This window comes from Lathamus discolor, chromosome 3 (assembly GCF_037157495.1).
Source record: "Lathamus discolor isolate bLatDis1 chromosome 3, bLatDis1.hap1, whole genome shotgun sequence".
NCBI lineage: Eukaryota > Metazoa > Chordata > Aves > Psittaciformes > Psittacidae > Lathamus > Lathamus discolor.
Genome location: NC_088886.1, coordinates 58,489,761 through 58,504,866, shown reverse-complemented (window position 1 = coordinate 58,504,866; position 15,106 = coordinate 58,489,761). Strand labels below are relative to the sequence as shown.

Genomic DNA, 15,106 nt, shown 5'->3' with positions numbered 1-15,106 from the left:
GATATACAAATAGCAACCTCTAGGAAACCATATGTTGCCTGCAGCAACCTTAAAATCATAGAATGGTTGGGTTTGGAAAGGACCTTAAAGCTCATCCAGTTACAACTCCCTGCCACAGGCAGGGACACCTTCCACTAGAGCAGGTTGCTCCAAGCCCTGTCCAACCTGGCCTTGAACACTGCCATGGCGTGTTGGCAAAATGGCAAAGCCTGCAGCAATGATACTCGATGACACTCTTCACCACTGGAGATAAAATGATTACACATAAATAATTGCACTTTTTAGACAAGACTCAGCAGTTACAGAGCATTTCCCAAACTGTCCGAAAGAGTCCCTCAGAAAAAGGACTGAAAAGACAAATGGCAGAAATTGGAAGGGAAAGACAAGAACAGAAAGAAGTGATTTGCCAAGAGAATAAAGATTTTATATGTGAAGAATCAGACTCTGCAAGAGAGGGATTAACTAACAGAAAGCAGAGCTGCAGAAAATACCCTTTATGAACTTGGAAGTTCAGAAGCAAGGAGTGGGACTGCCAGAAGAGATAAAGAAGATTTAGAAACCATCATAACCCCAGACCAGAAACAGTTTGTGTGGCTCACTAAACACGGTTATCTGAGTCAAAGACAGGTAACACAAAACCACTGTTCCCACTGCAGTGCTGCGTTAGGAGAACACAGACAGCTCAGCTGCAAAACTGGATATTTTCCGACCCTTTATTTTGCTGCCCTATCTTGCTCCGTGTTATTTTCCCAAAGGTTTTTATCTAACACAGAAGGAGTCTGTGGGATCAGGCAATACCCAGGTCAGCCAGGAGGCTGCAGGAAGCTGGGGCAAGCTGGACAGCAGCAGCGCCACCTCTCCTGGCCAGGACCTGGCAGCAGAGCCTATACAGCTGGTGGCAGTGAGCTGAAACCAGAAGCACACAGTATTTGATCTTGGGTGCTACCTGCCCAGCAGATGGTTTTCAAAACCAGATTTGCAGTTTAGTGCTCATTCTGAAGAGCCATCAGCCAACATAAATATCAATGCAGCTATTAGCAATTCCTCTTTATTAGTAAAATAAGAAGGACTTCCTTTATGGAACATTTTCCCCAATGAGAAAAATCAGCCACTGGAATAATCTCTCCAGGGAAGTGGTGGATTCCCCAGCACAGGACAGTGCTAAGATCTGGTGCTGGGACATGTTGTCTAGGCTATGCTTTGCCAAGAAAGGTTGGACCAGGTGATCCTTGAGGTCCTTTCCCACCTGTAATTCTATGATTGGACAGGGCTTTGGGTGACATGGTCTAGTGTGAGGCATCCCTGCAAGCTAAGTTTTACAGCCAGGTAAACCCTTGCACCTTTTAGTCTCTCCAGACTGTATTTCTCAACCTGTCTAGGTTGAGGCCTGGAAGCATGCAATACAGTCTGATTTCTCTTAGCAACACCTCTTTTAGCTCTGTACAATCTGTAAGGGCTGGTAAAGAGCTAAAACTGAAAACTTGGTTTGCTCACACCTCAACTGTTTAAACATTGCATTACATGTACTGCATGCCTTATTTAGATGCCCCAGATTATAGTTACAAAGGCTTACTTATGCTAGAACACACAACATTCTTAAACTTGCCAAAGCAGCCCTAAAAATCTATACAGCTTCTATTCTTGTGTTTTGCTCAAATGACGTGCAAACCTAATCCTGCCTGCAAGTCTCTAAACACTAAGCAATGTTAAATTCAGTTCAACATCTCTTTTATTAGTAGAACCTAGTTAGGCAACACATTTTTATCACCGTGAGTTTCTTCTTGGTGGGATGTGAGGCCTTCCCAAAGGCTGCCACAAAAGGAACAAACAAGACCTGTAACAGGATCCTCCATGACAGCTCACAACAAGGAATTTGCTGGGGAAGAAATGGAAGAATACTGGGTGTTGATTTAGTTGTAGGCAGAGCAGACAATGTGTGCAGACAACTCCAGCTGTAATAATTTCTCCTAAATAGCACATACATAGCTGTTCCAACAAATATGGAATGCAGCATACATATCTATCACTTATTTTTCCAAACAGATCCACCCCCCGAAACATATCTAAACTTTGTCTTTATATTCTAGCACACTGTTTCTGTTCCTTCACTCCAAGGATTCCCTCTTGATCCATCCTTTACTGTTACCATTATTATGATCACATAAGGCAATTCAGGCAGCGTCACCTCCGTAAGGAGGATGCTCTCCTTTGTCACATGTAACCCTGTGTACCACAGTGGTGCTCAGCCCCACCACACCACCACTAGAAAACTCTCCTGCCATACATACATAGTGAAGAAAACCTTAAGTATGAAGGGTCTATTAATGAAAAGTGCCAGAAAGCCATTTCTGGCCAGGACATTTCCAAGCAAGAAAAAAGATAAATCCTCATTACCTTTACTGCATAACAGCTTGCCTTTACATTTTGTTGTGAATACCACAGACTTAATAAAAGCCTAATTATACGTTAGTTGCATAACTCAGAGTTTTGTGGTGGTGATTTTTAAGGAGAGATGAGTCACCAGAAAAGGCAGCAGAACAGGTCTTTTCTCTCACATAATAGCCAATTTCCTCTCAAGAACACAATATATTGGTATGTCCCTCTCCTCCCTCTTTTTAACAACCTTTCAGACTTTGATGTTGTTGTTTTTTTGCCCTGCCTCCAGTCACATGGGATTTAAACTAAATCTACCCAGGTACACTTGTAAATACATATTACATACACTGGAAACAACTTTTCAGGAGTGCTCAGATTAAGCTGAACACTGATTTAAGGAGCTAACATACGAAAGAACAGGGCTCTTTTTTCCTTATGATGATGCTAACCATCAACTTGAATTACAGTATGCTGAATAGCTAAAATAAACAGCACCTTAGACATCCTTTACAAAGGCCAAAACCTTTGGAGAAGGAGCACAGATACGAGAAATAACCAAAATAATGACAAAAAATAAAGGTACTGCACCCAGTGAGATGGCACCAGCTCAAGTGAGCAGCCACTAAGAGAAAGCAATACAGACAGAAAATTACACAGCAGAGCAGACAGCAAAGGTCTAGAATAAAGGTAGGGGGAGGACAGAAACAGCAGCAAAAGGAAAACCCAACAAAGCTGTCTGCTAGGAATGACTTGGCAGGCAAGCAGAAAGCAAACTTACTGCAAGCAGCTTTGTCCTCAACCTGCTCCTGAGGGCTCCGAGTGGTTCCTGGAGATGGCAGCTCACAAGGCAGGTCCTGCTCATCACCTCTGCACGGAGAACAGATGTCAAGAAGTCAGTGCACCACCTCCTTGCATTCCCCATGCCTCCTCCTGCCCAGGCTGTTTCATCCCAGCACCCTGTCAGGTATCACAGAATTGTTTAGGTTAGGAAAGACTTTTAAGATCACCAAGTGCAACCGTTCCCCAGCACTGCCAAGACCACCACTAAACCATGTCACTAAGGGTTTGTCTACATGGGTTTTGAACCCTTCCAGGGAGGGTGATTTCATCACTCCCTGGGCAGCCTGTTCCAATGTCTGAGCACCCTTTCAGTGAAGAAATTGTTGCTAAGTACCCAACTTGACCACTTCTTTTTATTAAACTCTGCAATTGGTTTGATTAGTATAAATCACTCCTTCCCCTTGTAACCTGTGATCTGTGAGGGAGGAAAACACCAGCATTTTTGTATCAAGGCTCCGACATGCGCAGCCTCTAGTGGGGGCTATCAACCACCAAGTATTTTTGCTTTGCAAGGCAAGCGTGCTCCTGCGTGGAAACCAGATTTTGCAGTGATTTTGCTAACAAAGCCATCGGAAGAATCTGCATAAAAACCTCCTGAATGTTTTGTTGTTGATTTCTTTTCGTTTTGTGGTGGTTTTGGTGTTTTTTTTTTTTGGGGGGGGGGAAGGGGAAGGGTTTGGTTGGCTTATCTTTTTCAGCGTAACATACACACATACACTCCTGATGTTTGCCACCTTGCAGAGCTGGGGGTGTTACCTGTGAAAAAATGGACAGACAGCTTCAAGGGCAAGAAGACCACAGGATTTACTAAGGAATGAGTTACACTGCACACACATTGGGCTCCCAAAATCTAAAGAGAAAGGAAGGACCCCAAATTATGGAGGACTCACTTCTGCCAATCCCATCAGGTCCTGTCTGTAGCCATGATGCAGGAAATAGCATCTCCTCTCTTTGCCCTTGGTCATGCAAAAAAGGAACAGAATCAGCAAATAATGCTGCAAATAGGCAAGAGAAACCAATAATTACTTAAAATTACTTACATCTCTAATGCAGCACTTTGTCTTTATTCCTTAAAAATGCTTTTGCAAGCCAGAATTTTCCATGATTTCAAAAAGCTGAACCCCTCCAAGGCGACGCAGGAGAACAGATGCACATCCACAAGAAACTCATCCTGTTCAGTAACAACAGTAAAGACCAGAGGTTTTTCTTCAAAATTTTATTTCAATTTAAATTATGGGGCCAGCCAGATTTTTTGGATAAGAAACGCATTTTCCTCAGGAGAAATGAAATGCTACCACGGAAACAGAATTACAATTGTATACATCTCTTATTTAAAAGAAAAAAAGAAGACAAAAACCCAAAACCCGCTCGCACTTAAATACCTTTTAGTAATATCCTTAAGCCTTCAAGCAGATAAGAAACCACTTCCAGAACAACAGGTTTTTAATACGAAGAGCACGTCAAATGAGCTGTAATTTAAATACAACTTCTTCTCGAAAGCCAACATTCAAATGTTTCCACATATTAAAAAAAGTCACCATAGCCATTGTTTCCAAGGCCTAATATAGAGTAACCTCCATCCCAGTCCAAATGTTTTCACTTCTTTACATATATAAATCTTTAGCATGTCTACGTTTTTCTAAAGAGGAAGCCTTATATGTTATGGTGAGTAACTTGGCAAATAATGCTTTCCTCCACTCAGCTATGATAAACCAAATGGTAATAGACTGTACTGAACTATAATACCATCTCATGGCCAATTCTGCTTGCCTGCGATCTTCAGAGTAAGCTATTTTCCTTCTCGTAGGCAAAATGAATCGGTTTGCAAAGGACACGTTAATAACCTTTATAAGACCAATTATGATGATAAGAGCAATTTTAAACAACTCAATTTGCTGGAACTATCTGACTTCCATTGCGAAGGCTTTCAAACCAGCTTACACGTCACTTTGGAGTTTCTTCTTGCTGATTGCAGAATACTTTAATTAGGAAGAGGACAGGAAGCAACAAACATTTTCTATAGCATTCGCAATCGGATTCAGCCATGCAGAATTTGAACTCTGACTCCAATCCGTAAGTTTGCTTGGTTGTGATCTTAGCATTACTATATGATGGATAAATACAATTTTAATAACATTGAGCTATATTTAGTAAATTCCTTTTGTATGGTCACAGTAACAAAACCATGGTGCAAAATCAGTTGGGTTTTTTTTTGTTTTCATAAATACTGACAGCTTGCAGCATTAAAGAACAAAAGCAACAAAATTAAATCATTTTGTTACCCTAGGACATCTATGAAGTTGTTTCCTGAAGTCAGAGGGGTCAGAAGGAATTAAATCACTCACTCACTCACACAACTACTATACTGAGTTATTTACTATAAGAAAGAAATGATGCACTGCAGGCTCCCCAGCAGTAAGAGGAATCAATACTAATTTTGCATAACCTTTGCTGAGCTGGTGAGCACAATGTTAGTTTAACTGAATAAGGCCAATATTATCCAGTAAAAATGTAGTATAAAGGGTTCCAGTTCTCTATTTCAGCCTACCCTAAGCAATGGCACCCCATTAGATAAGAGAATTTGTTTGGGTTTTGGTGGGTTTTTTTTCCTTTTAATGCTGCAGGATTTAAGATTGTTAAATCAGCATTTCCATGTGATCTTAAGTATTCAATTACATATGAGCATTCATTTTGCAAAACTCAATATTAGGTAATAGTTACAGACTAATACAATAACATTCCTCTGCTGTACAAATTAAATCATATTTTAAAGAAATGAGCAGCCTAGGAGTTATATACAAAAGAAACCAGCAAGCGTTGTTGAAATGAAATGCAAAATGTCACTGCTAGGTCTACTGTCTGAAATACCTTTGAAGTAAAATTAACAAACCCCCTTAGAACATATTTCCAAGTTTACAAGTCAATTCTCAGAAAAATCAAATCATGTCAAAAAAAAAAAAACCAAAAACGTTCTATAAAGCAGTGAAAGGCATATATACATTTTCCTTATGAACCTGGAGATTTCACTCTTTTAAAAGTTGCTAAGTTTCAATATCAGTTTATTTGCAAGACAACTGTTTATCCCAATAAGCTCACATCTTAGATACATTTCCCCTTTGATTACAAATAAAGCACTGCACATTTTTGTTTTTTTTTAAATCAAGGCATATAATCTTATACTATGGTGCCAGGTATGCACAGGTCACATTGTGCTCATATCTCAAACAAGGTAAGTGCAAACATACAGATTTATTCAGATTTGCAAGCATGCAACCTGTTACTTAACTACATTAATACCTTCTCTCCTAAACCAAACTAGTATCTATATGTTTGCTTTCACGAACCTAGAATCTTTCTTTTCAGGACTCCTAAAACAAGCAGTGTCTTTGAATTCTGAAATGACACAAATATCAAGAAAGTCCACATTGTGCAAGAAAGCAGCAGCTATGTTTTTCAACTTGGACTAAAAAAGAAAAGAGAAAAACAAAAACCGTTCACTGAACAGCAGATTAGCAGTAATGTTCCTCATGAATCGATAAGAGTGCCTGATGCTGAATATCTAACAGCAAATGCTGAATTTGGGTTTAATATTTTAAGGGTTTATTGGAGGTTAAGCTTCTTGCTGTGCTGGTCTCTTCAAATCCCTGATCTGTTTAACTAAATAGGTCTTCTCATCATTAAATTGTTCATCCTCGGTCCTGTCATTCTGAAACTTGCTGAGGAACTCAATAAGTTTGGTCTGATTCTTTAGAAGGATGTCTAATATAGGCTGTGTCTTGTTAGGATTGGCTACAAACACCTGCAAGAAAATAAAAGACATTTAGCATGACAATAAGAAACAGAAGGCTAAGATAAAAACAAACCCAGCCAGCAAAACAGTGATGACAATAACTTCAAATGTTTTCATTATTCCACACTGCAGTATCACTACAGACAAAAAATAATGGAGCAAATGCAAGGGGGTTTTCTTAGAAGCTGAATACCAGTATCAATGTAAATTAAATTTGTAGGAGGTGACCAGTCAAAATACCCTCTGCAAAAACCACTGAAGACACCTCACGGTTAAATCTGGTAGCAAATGCACAGTTTCATGTTATATACAGCATCAGATGTGTATCTTAAAGTTCCCTAAAACATTTATACCTCAAGTTACATCTCCAAGCTCTTAGGTATTTGCTTGTCTGCTGCCAAGTCAGAAGGTATCTGCTACAATGTGCAAATTACAATTCAGGCTTTGAAATCTAGGTGACTTGACAAAAATACTGCTACCCTTCATCAATCATGCAGCATAAAACCACTTTTTAACCCCAGGTTGTTTCATGATCTCATGCAAAATCATGCATTCCTCCTTATCTCACTGCTCTTCATCCTTCTGAATTCCAAGATTTTCTGAGAGAGATCACACGCTATCATATGGAAGTCCCTAAGTGTTTTCTCAACGTTTTTTTTACTTGTAAAGATGGATCATAATAAAGACCAACATTATCTCCCTCTTTATTTAACCATACGGTAATTAAGATAAGCTCCATTTAGGCTCAGCTAAGTCCTTTACTCAACTAAGCGACTTCTGGTGGGTTTCTTTTGTCGTTTGTTCTATGGTGGGGGGGGTTAAACATACCTTAAACACATGAAAGGCCTCAAATTGAATGTTACGACTCTTGTCTCGTAGGAGGTTCATCATGAGTTTGAGATTTTCAGGTTTACTGATGTACTTTGTCATAATTGTGAAGTTGTGTCTGTCCAATAACAATTCACCAAGGAGCTAAAAGCGGGAAAACAAGCCCAAACAAAAAAATGACTTGACATTGGTCGTAAGAGACAACCCATAAACGCGCACATAGCCATTTCTACACAGGGAAAGAAATTAAGTTTATGTGTGCTTGACACCAACTAATGGAAGGACTGGACACTAAAGCAAAGTAGCTCGTCTCAAGCACTAAAACATATGAAAAAATAAACTAAATACTACCCAAGGCAATTACTGAAGCCATTTCAATTCAAGTCAAAGCACATGAAATTGAAGGAATTCCCTAACTTTGCACTGAAGAAGAAAATGAAAGTGCCTTACCTTAAGTGACTGCCTCTTCGTCACGTAATTTTCCGAATGAAGCAACTTCTCATATTCACTGAAGAACTGAACACAGAATAAAGAGAAGTGTTAGGACCTTCCCAACCATCACACACACTCTTCTTTCACATGATTATAACTAACTGGAGGAGATGCAAATCTGCACCAAAAATGCAAACAAAATCCGAAGTCTGTAGGTTCCTGTAAGTCACTACTGCTTAAACACTGCATATGCCTTATAAAAAAAAATCAGTTACTCTTTCAGGAGCATTTAATGGTTAGATTGCAACATGGTGGAAGTAGTTATCTCACTAGAGAATCATAGAACGTTTGGTTGGAAAGGACCTTAAGATCATCCAGTTCCAACCCCCCTACCACAGACAGGGACACCTTCCACTAGACCAAGCTGCTCCAAGCCCCATCCAGCTTGGCCTTGAACATTTCAGGGATGGAGCATTCACAAATTCATTGGCCGGCCTGTGCCAGTGCCTCACCACCCCTCCCAGTAAAGAACTTCCTTAAATCTAACCTGAACTTCCCCTGTTTAAGCCCTTCACCACTTGCCCTATCACTACAGTCCCTGATGAACAGTCCCTCTCCAGTATCCTTGCAGGCCCCCTTCAGATACTGGAAGCTGATCTGAGGTGTCCACACAGTTTCTCTTCTCCAGGCTGACCCAATTTTCTCAGCTTGTCTTTGTATGGAAGATGCTCCAGCCCCCGATCATCCTTATGGCCTCTTCTGGACTTGCTCCAACAGCTCCATGCCCTTCTTACTTAGGGGACAACCAGAACCGAATGCAGTATGCCAAGTGGGGTCTCATGAAAGCAGTGTAGAGGGGCAGAGCTCCTTTGACCTGCTGATCACCCTTATTTCTTTAACTATAGTAATTCCTGGTACTGGATGCCGTTTATTAGTTTCAGGAGTCCCCAGCAGGTGGAGGGGGCTATCTAGCATTCTTCGGTTGCTCTGAGCTAATACAGCCATAAAACAAAGACAAGGAAAGGGTTCCCTCTAGTGGAAAAATCAGATCAAGTTTTCACAGAACTAGATTTCTGCCACCACCTGTTCTTACGTCTTTCTACATTCAACAGTAAGGTCTTGATCTTTAATTACCTGCTTGGCAGAAATTGCTGTAAATTCAATTTGGTTATATTGTGTGTAAATTTCCAAACACAAAGTTAAAAACAAGGAACGAAAATACTGATTTCTTCAAGTAAGATACACAGCACTAGAAAATTCGGAGTATTAAAATGCATCTGCTCACCCTATCGTAATGTTGTTCCAAAAATTCTGCACTTAGCAACTTGTGTCTTGTAAGCAAATCCTGCAAAACAGCACAAAACCCACTATTTTCACTAAAATATTTAAACAGTACATAGGTATTCTCATTAGACAGTGAATACACATAAGACATCCAATAGAAAATGTTGCTATTTCATTAAATGAAGAAATTCAGGACATGAATGTGCAGTTATCTGGACATTGCCAAGGATCTTGGCATCACTTAGGAAAGGTCTGGGATGTATTATGTTAACTGACACAGGTAAACAGTCCATGGAATTATCACTGAAGAATGCTATTTATAGATCAAGGCTATGCTTGCACAGAACTTCACACAACCAAGATTAAGACCCAGTATTTAATAATGACCAATACTATGCGTACAGTCCCAAGAGTGGTTGTTTTAGGGTAACAAAAGATTTCCCCAGACAAAGAATCAGCATCAAATACACTCAGGTATGTAACAGAATATATTCACATATTAATGCATGACTTAAAGTTTAAATCTTGCTTTCTGGAATAAAAGTTATTGGAACACAGCATACACATTTTAAAGCTATGTCCTGCATTCTGAGAAATAAGGAACAGCATCCTGCTTACCCATCTGCATTACACCTACTTTTTTACCCCTCTCCATAGGGTTGTTTTGCCCAAGAACATAACACCCATCATCTGGGTTCACACAGCGGAAAGCTGCATAAGCAATAACAATCCAAATGTTCTACATAAATTACCTTGAATGTAGCAAATGCATCTGAAGCAATGTCAAATGTTGACATTTCCACGTATCTGAAGAAATCGTAGAACTGTTCTGACCACAAGATTATTTTAGCAAGTGGCTCATGCCTGATGCATTCTCTAAGCATTATTCCACAATTTAGAGCAATTTCTGGAGACTCGTACCTATTAAAGACAGACCAACAAACAAAAGAGCAAAAGAAGATTCTTTACAAATACCTTCACAAGTTCGCAATGCAACACCACCCTGCTCATAACAGGTTTCAGTGCTATCAAGTAAACCAAAAGCCAGAAGTTAGGGGTACTTGTTTCCACATTAACCTCCGCTTTTACATATTTCTAGGAAATATGACTGAAATCACTGCCAGTTAAATGCCAAATTACAGCCAATGCAAATGACTCTCACAGACTGAGAAACAAGACTAAATGGAGTATTTTCTTCATACTCAAAATCAGTTATTTTCGTATTGGTAGGATTGCAGACAGCTGGAAAAGCAGTAAGTGACCTGTGTCTTAAAAGCTGTTTAAACGTGACAGCAATTACACCAAACTATATGATATGAGCATGAAGAGTTAACAAGACTAGACATAAATTTGTATCTCCTCTTTTGTTAAACCATTTTTCCAGCATCACTCCACATATCATGGGCTTCAAACCTGGAATGCTGGCAACATTGTCTTCATATTCTAAGACCAGTATCAAACACCTGCCTCTAAATCTGCACCTTCTTACAAGAGACCTCCGAAACACGTCCATCAGTGATTTGATAGAAGTGATGAAGCCATCTCTGATGGTTTAATTTCAAAATTGTTGCTACATTTCCTTGGCAGGCTTTCTTGCTCAAATACTGTAGGTTCTCTCAGCTGATGTCAGCATACACCAACAGCAGCTGTCAAGATCGCACAACGGTGTATTTATGACACATTTGGTAGAAATACACCTTGGTACTTATTACTAGTTCCTTGTTTCCCCAAGCAAACTAATAGTAGAACCCTGGATGAAGCTGAAACTACCTTTCCAAACCAAGAACTCGTCTCAGTATGTTGCAATATAAGCTATTCCAGGATAGAGAAAAGTTGTATCTATTGTTACCTACCTGGCTCTGGAGTAGTCAAAGCCCCTTCCTGCCTCCTACCTAAAGAATCCTTCACCCTATACCACTGGAAGCTAATTCAGATTCACCAGAATAATCCAGGAGCAAAGCATCATTGTCCATACTAAGCATTAACTCTATTACCATACAAAAAACATCTGCTTATGAATTAATTTTTGTGTTAAATCCTGCAATACTTTCCCATTTAAACTGTCAGGGAGATTTGAAATCTACTGAACTTTTTGCAACTCACCCCATAGTTTAAATTTACAACAAATTGACTAAGCTGGATACCAGATATCACATTTAAGTTGCTAAAGCTAACTAAATGCCCATTTCAAACATCGTGACTTATGAATGTGTTTCAACAATCCATGTCAGAATAACGCTCTCTGAAGGGTGACAAGAGACTAAAAATGAGGACAAACGTTACAGCCCTCATTCAGTCAGAGATCAGTGAGAACATGCTGAGAAAGTAGTTTCATCTCTGCACCTCATACATCTTTGCCTTCTTTTGTAAATTATTTTGAAGAATTACTGAATCAGTATTTCCGCTGTGTTACGCCACAAGTAATAATCCTTTGGTCCCCCCAAGTCTTGCTTCCCCCCTAAATCAGGGCTCTGATGTGGAGGAGGGGAGAGGGGAAATAACAAAGCATTTCTGGTAGATGAGTGTTGGTCTTACACACTTGTAAGAACTGAAACAAATATTCCTACTACTTCTTGCATGATGCATTTTCCAGTGGCTTACACAAATGACGAAGATTACGTAAATTTAGAGATACTACAACAAAACAGCTTAAATAAACAACTTGAAATACACATAACTTGAACAGCTGTAAAAGTAGTACTTGAAATAGCTGCATTTTTAAAAGGTTTGATGAACTTTTCTATCGCAAAATAACACACTGCAAGTGCACTTTTCAGAACTTTCTTAACTCATGTAATTAGAAATGTGAGAAATTCTTTCACATGTAGAAAGCACATTCTCTGTTTTGCATCTTGTTTTAACATGAAAATGTTAACACCACCTTTCTGTTTTCATGTGTGAGGGCCACAGCTCTACATACGTAACTACATATTCAGTATGGCATGATTCTCCAATATCCAGCACACCAGATAATACAAGAATAGAGGAAGACACAGCCGTTTGTCGTGCACCATATGCCCCAGTCAAGTCTGAGTTGGTGCATTTGTTACCACTTCAGGATTATAAATCACTATGAATAACAAGTCTAAAAACAAACTAAGACCAGGGAATAGGACAGCAATCTGGAAATGATAGGTGTTCAAGGAAAAATGCAGCCTTCAGCTCTTGATGAGTAAACAAGGAAATTGTTTGAATAGGATCAAATAGTATACTGAAAGGAAAATGTCTGCACTACCCCAGTAAAAAGTCTTTTAGTTCCTAACAGTTCTCAATTTTCAGTCATACTTTATGCAGAAGTATATTTTTTGGTGGTTTATTACTCAAATTTTCCTTTACTTTGGGGAATTATAGACATGAGAAAAGAAATCTAGCAAAGAAAGAAAAACTATTTCAGAACTCATTGCTTCTCCATGAATGTAAAAACTTACTTCATGTAAAAGCGTATTTATGTTTTGCAGCATACATACCCTTTTAACAGCATGAACAATATATTCTGTTGAGTGCAGATGTATTCAACTGTGGGAGTTCTTGTACCAATTTGCCTTCTGAGGATGTTGTTGAAGATTTGCGCAACATCTTTTTTGCCCTGTCAAAAACGTTGGCAGTTAAAACACACAGTATTCAAATCCACTGGGCAAGTTTACAGTTAACATTATCATCACCTCACACATTCATACCTTGTGAGCTCTGGAGTTCAGTCAGCCTCTGTCCTCTGATCTTAAACAGATCAAATATCCTGTTTCTTTATACCCATTTCAAATACACCAAAGCACTCAAAACATTACGTCAGGTTACAGCCAGATCACAGGTAATTTACGCTAAGTAAAGCCAGCTGATGTCTCATCAATCTCCTGGGCTTGTTTTATACTTGTTTTTGATAACAACACACCAGTTTTTAACTGTGCTCTTGCCTGAGTGTTTCTTCATTATTCCATTATCCTCTCCCTTTGTCTAGAAACACACCTTAAGAGTGTGCTGAGCATTTCTGATGGCAGTGCTAACATCCAACTTAAAACTGCAACTTATGGAAGTTAAATAAATAAATCAAAACTGTAAGGAGAAATCATCCACTCACCTAAAATGCAAGTCTCACATTTTTCAGTGCACAAAAGAAGTATTAATAAGACCAGGATGCTGGAATTCAGCACAGATGATACACAAAGAAAATATATAAGGATAGCACCAGACAGTTTGAAAGTGGCTGGGAATGTTCTCCGAGTATATATACACATCTCCTATTAATTTCTTCTGTCAGACCACAGCTAAAGATGGCAAATTCATACAGACATCTAACAAAAAGCTGGTTATAAATATAAGCACTTTCCAGTGTCACTCAACACGCACCGTTTAAAGGCCAGATTTCTGCAATTAACTTTCCATTCTGGGCTGCCATAAAGATAACTTTAGGACTGTGTTATCAGATCTAAGCCAGAAAAAAATAAGGTAAATGTGTATTAAGCCTGGATTTGCAAATAAAAGACTTGTTGAGCAACTCCATGCGAAGCTTCCCTGAATGTGATACACAAAACCCGAATGTAGATAATGTAGATAATGCCCCGGGTAACATCAGCCAGCCTGTGAAGTAAAATACAGGCTTATTTAATTAGAAAAAAGTTAAAAAACATCATTTATTCAAAATTATTTTAGTTTCCTAATCAGCATCAAGAAAAAAAAAATCAAATGTTTACAAAAATGTAGGGTGTAGTTTTACAAATGAGATGTTTGTGAATTACCATGGGCAGTTTTGTTTGAGTGTTGTTTTCAGGACATAAGAGTTTGTTTGTAAATGTTTGTTTTCTCAATTACAATTCCATTGAAAGCCAGCCCAAAGCAATACCAGAACTCTTTGTTCTGAAATGAGTAGAGCAGTGTTTCCAGAAATTGCTTTACTCAAACTCCACATAATATAGTCATCAACTCTCATTCACTAACACTGCCAATTTTGCGCTGGATCTCACAATTTGCTTTGGCTCCACCAGCAAGAACAGCATTTCCTTATTATGCACAGAATTGAGCTGATAGTGGTACACTGTAATACCAAAGCTAGTTATTGTTAGAAGGATGTATTACTAAGTGATCTCGTGGCCTAACAAGGGCAAACAGGCACTGAACCCTGTGCCAATAGTCACGACTGCGAGAGGTGAGAGGGAGACTGTGCTAGTATTGTCTTCCGAGCAGAAGGATTCAGTCCCCCTTTGTTTTGGGTTTTTTTCCTTCATTTAAAGAAATAATAAATAAAAGTTAAAAAAAAAAAAAAAAAAAAAGAACAAAACCACCAGTTGCACAAGGGAAACCACCTCTTCTACAGGCACACTAGCGTAAATCAGAAGGGAGAAAACTAGTAAGACTGCTAAGTAGATGGTCGTGTTGACTGCTCTGCTTGGAAAACAAGCTTCCAGATGAGGAAATAATTTTAAATAGGTCTTTACATACAGCAAGGTCTGAATGGTCAGTTTCTTAATTATATCATTAAAACATTAAGTTAGCTACTTTTTTGGGGGGGTTGGTTTAGTCTGGGGGGGGGTTTTAACCATACTATTCAGATTCAAATACACT

General features: G+C 39.0%; 1 protein-coding gene across 1 annotated transcript in view; it reads right to left on the bottom strand.

Moving 5' to 3' along the window:
* Window positions 1–4,417: 4,417 nt before the first annotated feature.
* CAB39 (calcium binding protein 39) overlaps window positions 4,418–15,106 on the bottom strand; it is a 42,811-nt gene continuing 32,122 nt past the window's right edge. The window contains exons 4-9 of the mRNA XM_065675459.1: window positions 13,018–13,136; window positions 10,303–10,471; window positions 9,552–9,611; window positions 8,285–8,350; window positions 7,835–7,978; window positions 4,418–7,015 (exon numbers count right to left, since the gene is read on the bottom strand). Of these exons, the coding sequence (XP_065531531.1) occupies window positions 6,827–7,015; window positions 7,835–7,978; window positions 8,285–8,350; window positions 9,552–9,611; window positions 10,303–10,471; window positions 13,018–13,136 (747 nt within the window). The 3' untranslated portion in view covers window positions 4,418–6,826. The remainder of the gene's footprint in view (window positions 7,016–7,834; window positions 7,979–8,284; window positions 8,351–9,551; window positions 9,612–10,302; window positions 10,472–13,017; window positions 13,137–15,106) is intronic.